This window comes from Saccostrea cucullata, unplaced genomic scaffold (assembly GCF_032062105.1).
Source record: "Saccostrea cucullata isolate Sc308-1 unplaced genomic scaffold, CSIRO_AGI_Scuc_v1 ctg30, whole genome shotgun sequence".
Taxonomy (NCBI): domain Eukaryota; kingdom Metazoa; phylum Mollusca; class Bivalvia; order Ostreida; family Ostreidae; genus Saccostrea; species Saccostrea cuccullata.
In genome coordinates, this window is record NW_026930705.1 from 1 (window position 1) to 5,442 (window position 5,442).

Here is a 5,442-nt window from a genome sequence, read left to right on the forward strand (position 1 = left end):
TCAGAGCTAAGAACCATTTCAATATCATGAAGTGTTTACCTGTTTTCTCGCTATTTTCTCTAGAGTGTGTCTGTTGATTTTGAGATATATCTGAAAAAATAAGGGAAAAATGTTCTATGATTAATTAAACTACCACTATGTAAAAAAAATTAAAACTTACGCCTGTTCATAAAAATCAATACGTATACATCTTTTTAAACTTTCGTAATCTCTCGAAAATTTATATACTGTGTAGCCTGCTTCATGTACCTGCAGTTTCACTATTTTCAGTTTCAGTTTCTGGATTTGTGTCATTCTCTGGTGGCGTCACTTCAGGGGGATTTTGAAGATGGTAAAGGATTTCAGTAAGAAGCTCTTTGGCCTTTTGATCAAACGGGTATTTTCCAGAGAACTCATAGAAGAGTTTTTCTCCGAGAATCATTCCAAGCCAACCTCGAGGTTCGTAGTCTCTCTGCATTTTTAGTGGAATGATGATTTTTTGTAACTTATTTGCATATTCAGCCTCTAGAAAGAAATAGTTTAAATCCATTATTCTTTAATTTTATAATGCTTTGCACATTCAATGCAATGTTTTTTTTTTTTTCTTCGTTGTAGCAATACTTCACGATCTTGGCCTCATGTGACTCTTTATGTAAAACTGTAAATCTCGATCGGCACTGATATATTAGCTTATAAAACCTATCTTTGAGAAGTATTTTGGCTGACGTGTTTTATACCAATTCTTACAGGCCTTTGTTTTTGTTCTAAATTTGACTTCAGAATAATACATCTTACTGATCAAATAAGAGGCTCTCAGCGGGTGTGACCAGTAAATATGTTTACTCCTTCTAGGTACCCAAGTTCTTTGTCAAGAATTTCAAAGGGTCTGTGTTTTATGCCCCGTTCACACTTTTGTATGGTTTTTGTTGTTGTAAAGAAATCGATCACTGTTCGTTATTTTTTTTCGCACTAAATAATTGTTTGTTCTTTACCGAGTTATTTATTGCTTAAAGTATACAAAATCACCAATATTTGTAAAGCAAGAATTACCTTGTCGACAGTTCTTGCTTGTGAAGTATTTAAAAGAATAGCACATTAGAAATATGTGTGAGTGCTCTATGGCTTCTGCCATGGCTTGTAATGTGGACCCCTTCATGCTCTCTTCGTCAATCCAGCACGTGATCTTGTTCCTCTCCAGAAAGTTCTTAACCTTATGTACCATCTCCTTTGACCCCCACTGGTAACTCATCATCACGTCATAATGTTTGGGCTCTTGGCGGGGTGTAACTGGAGCTCGTTTCTTGAAAGATGCATCTAAGTGTAAACAAATACAATACGTTTATATACTGAAGGAAAAAAATACAGCGTAATAAATTAAAAAAAAATTTCAACAATACTAGTATCATGATGAAAGGAACACATGAATTGGGTACTTGAGGACAGGTCCTAACTCCAAATACAATGAAACATGTGGAGGTAACGAACAGTATTCAAGATCAAAAGTCCACAAAACAATACAAAATAGGAGCAGAGCAAACACGGACCTCCAAAACATGAGGTGAGATCAGGTGTCATGGAGGAGTGAGCATCCGCTGCCGACCGGTTACACCACCGTGTGCTCCTTGTCATTTTCGGGAAACAACGGAAAAATCCGTCTGCTGCATAGGGGTCTGTATTCAATTCAGTGTATAAACAATGGACTAACAACCAATATGAAAAACGTCAGTCAGCATTTGATTGAACGCTAAATTGTATTTGCTGACAAAGTCATTGTATCGACCATAGAACTTACGGAATGATGACTTTAAACGAGACTGCTGGTATTCTTGTTTCATCAACTTGTTTGTCAATAATTTACCTGGTTTAAAAAATTGTTCAGCATGTTCTTGCGTATCGAATCAACTGAGAGACATAAACTCCGTATACAGGCGATGAAGGTATATTACTGAATAAGTAAGGGAAGTTGATGATAGAAAAATTATCCAAATATGAAACAGATGTGTCAGACTTTGTGATATCTTTTATCTCAAGCTCACAAGGATATATCGTATCGATATAAGAATGGAAATTACTATTAATAATTGACAATACGTCGAGTTGAAGGCCACGGTAAATGTTATCTTCTTTTCGCTTATAAGATTTTGCATAAATGCTGCTTCATAAAAATTTTATGCTCACTAGAAAAAACACTTGATTTTTTTCTCCTGTCATATTTAAATTGCTATTCTAGCACTTGAAGTATTTAGATAGTTTTCTTAATATTACATTTTTAAAGTTTTCATCGTTCATAACACTGCAAACATATGATTTAAAGTTTTTTTTTTAAATCCATTTTTGAGGGATAATAAATCTTTTCTGGAAAAACAGTTTGGTTCAAATTAACTGTGCTGGGGAGAGCAGGTCTTGTACCTGTGGTTTTAGGCAGCAATGTATTTTTCAAAAAAAAAATCATGATTTCAGTCAATCTCAACAAGATTTGTGTGTTTGCTAAAAAAATATCATTTTTTACCTTTTCTTTGAAAGATTCAAAAGAAAAAAATACACTACATCGTGTAAAGATTTTGTGGCCATAAAACCTTAATAATGCTACTTCATAATCAACTTTCATTTTGGGAAAAGTCTGTATCTCTATTTTTATAAAATCTAATTCACTCTTTCCAACTTTAAACTTACTGGTGGCTGCAGATTCTTGTCTGGATTTTGGTTGACTCGACAACCGTTGCTTCAACGCTTTAGAAAAGGTTTCTTCCTCCAAGAAATCCATCTGTGTTATAACAGAAGCGTTCTGCATATCATATCCCAAAGTGGCAAAGACATTTAAGAGTAATTCAGCAAACGTTTCCCTTATGATTTCATTCTGGTTGTCTCTTCGCGGTTCATCTTCATAGCCAGCAATATATATACCGTCCGGTTTGACTCTTTCTAAAGAATAATTTGTAATTTGGCTAAAAGTATTTACAAACTTTATCATCATAATGATAGCTTTCCAGTCCATTTTGTGAGTTTTAGAAATAAAATTTCCCTTTTCTGTGATGGAATTTCTAAGCTCTTCGGGATCTGCAACAGATTTGCGTTTCCTGAGAATGGGTATGCCAGCATGCCTCGGTACTTCCTGTAAATCAGATTCCCAGTGAGCCGACGCTTTGCTGTGTTGTAGAATTTGTCTCAGCATGTCGTGCAGGACTTTAACCTGATCTTCGGTCACCTCGCAGTCATTGATTTCGGACCTCAATGTAGCGAACCTTTTCAGCATTGCTCTTGATTCTGCATATGAGATTAATAAAGGAACAGATTTTAACATATAATTTTGCTTGTCCATTGTCCTTTAAATTGATTCATGTAAAATGAACTCTATTTTGAAAGGTAATTAGAAGCGAAAAAAACATCTTGTCACTAAGATAGGCATCTCATCAACATATTTTGTTCTGGGATACCTAATGGCAATTATACCATATCCCCAAAACTATGAAAGGCAACATCGAATGTCAGAATATGAAAATTTTCTTGACTTTCAAACTGCAATGTCTGCTTTTGGGATATATCGTACAACTCAGGAAATGCACTGTTAAAATACCATCTGGTATGGAACGTAACAGCTGCTTTACCTGAAGGGCCCTCACAGTATGATAAGCTAGCGTATTATATGTCATGGTATTCCATAATTTGGAGTAAAACCTTTTTGTGAATATATAAAAAGTCCGATTAGTTATCGTTAGAGCTTATGTGTTGCTTAAACGAGTATTGCTTATGCGGCAATATATTCCAACTTTATTGAAAGCATCAGAATTTTGAAACAAAAACGATTTATCTGGATTAACATTAACCGTATACTGCTTGCTTTGCTACATTACCTTTTCTTTCTTTTTCAATTTCAGCCAACTCAGCTGCCGTCTTCAAAATGACATCAACAGCCCGGGCGTCGATGTTTTTAAACATGGCGATCAATTCCTCGTATTTACCGGGAGCTATGAGTCCTTTCCGTTCCATGCACGTGAAATCCGTCATAATTGGAGAATCGTCGTGCTGGGCGGAGTCGCAGAAGCGCCGCATCTGAGCCTTCCATCGCGAGACGTTTTTGTTGTGTTTAGTTAATTTCATATTCAAAAAGTCTCTAATTAGCAATTTCCGCAAAGTTTCGTGCAGTTCTAATTTCCTTTGTCTAAAACTGCGAAAGAAAAATAACTTTTAGTTGACAAGTTGTACGCGAAATAAGTTCTTATTCTTATTATTTGAGTTACAATAAGCACAATTCTAGTCTCATTTATAGGTGATGGTTATTTCATAATGAAACTTCTCTAGACATAGTATGAAGTTTGTACTTTTATTTGTCTTTTTTTGCATAACTTGTCTGATTTTTTAATGTAACTGTTTTCAGGCCTTGATATTTTACTTGTTATGATATCAAATGATTTGTACGTTCTTATTAAAGAAATAGGCGAAGTAACTTTGAGTTTTTACCATAATTCTTCGAAAGTTGAAATTAAAAAAACCTTGATGAATATCTAGTTTGTACAAAAAGGTTTTACTTAGAAAGAATGGTGAATACTCTTGTTTTTTTTTTCTCGTAATTTTCCCATTTTTCAGAGACAAATTCTTTCAACATTAGTTTATATCATCATCACTTACACGTATTTAAAAAAAGAATATAAAATCATTTGTTAAATTCCTAGGAAAATGGAATTGTATTTTTTTTGAGTTGCCCATTCCTTAAAAAAATTAGATACATTGGATATAGCTTTAAATAGACTATGCTTGTATTTCTTTATTTTCCAAGTGAACACTAACATCTTATATGAAATACTAGACATGATACGCTTGATTGAAAAAGGTATTGAAAATATATTAGATAAAGGTACTTACTTTGACATTTCTAGGTATTAATTTCTTTCCTTAAAAAATAAGTTTCCCTACAAACAAATCATTATCATTAAGTGTCCCAAAAACAACATCACAGGACAAATGCACTGCCAAATAAATTCTTTATGTTCATGTTAAATTAGTCTGATTTTAAACTACATTTAAAACAAACAGGCTGACATGACACATTTAATGTTGTCGCACTAATTGTCAAAGAAGATTATTTAAAGATAAAAAGGAATTAAAGGTTAATGCGTGTTACGTTATCTATATTTCAATCGAGCAAACTGAATTTGTAAAACATTGATTAAATCTATATTAATTCTATCCACAATCGGAAGTGAGGTAATGTTTTATCTTTTAAAGTACCTTATACAGTTTAAGATTTTGAAAGAGTAATCCAACGGCACGAGGAAGTATGCAACAATTACTGTGACTTAACTATGAAAATAAGCAGTGTACTAAAGAAGTTATTTACAAGTAGATACTCATTTTCTTAAAAACAGCCAGAGATACTGTCAGCACTGAGCTCATTAAATGAAATCCCCGCCTCCAATAATTCTATAGTGACAAAATCCATGATTAGCTCTGGGAGACCCGAAATAA

The 5,442-nt window shown here is 33.8% G+C and overlaps 1 protein-coding gene across 1 annotated transcript; it reads right to left on the reverse strand.

The window, feature by feature from the left end:
• Positions 1 to 39: 39 nt before the first annotated feature.
• On the reverse strand, positions 40 to 5,070 carry LOC134229735 (uncharacterized; the record flags this gene model as incomplete). Its single annotated transcript, XM_062711521.1, has 6 exons — positions 4,840 to 5,070; positions 3,831 to 4,144; positions 2,653 to 3,243; positions 1,030 to 1,293; positions 250 to 504; positions 40 to 90 (listed from the first exon to the last, which is right to left on the reverse strand). Coding segments are annotated over exons 1-6 (1,483 nt in total), but the record flags the coding sequence as incomplete, so codon positions are not given.
• Positions 5,071 to 5,442: the final 372 nt, after the last annotated feature.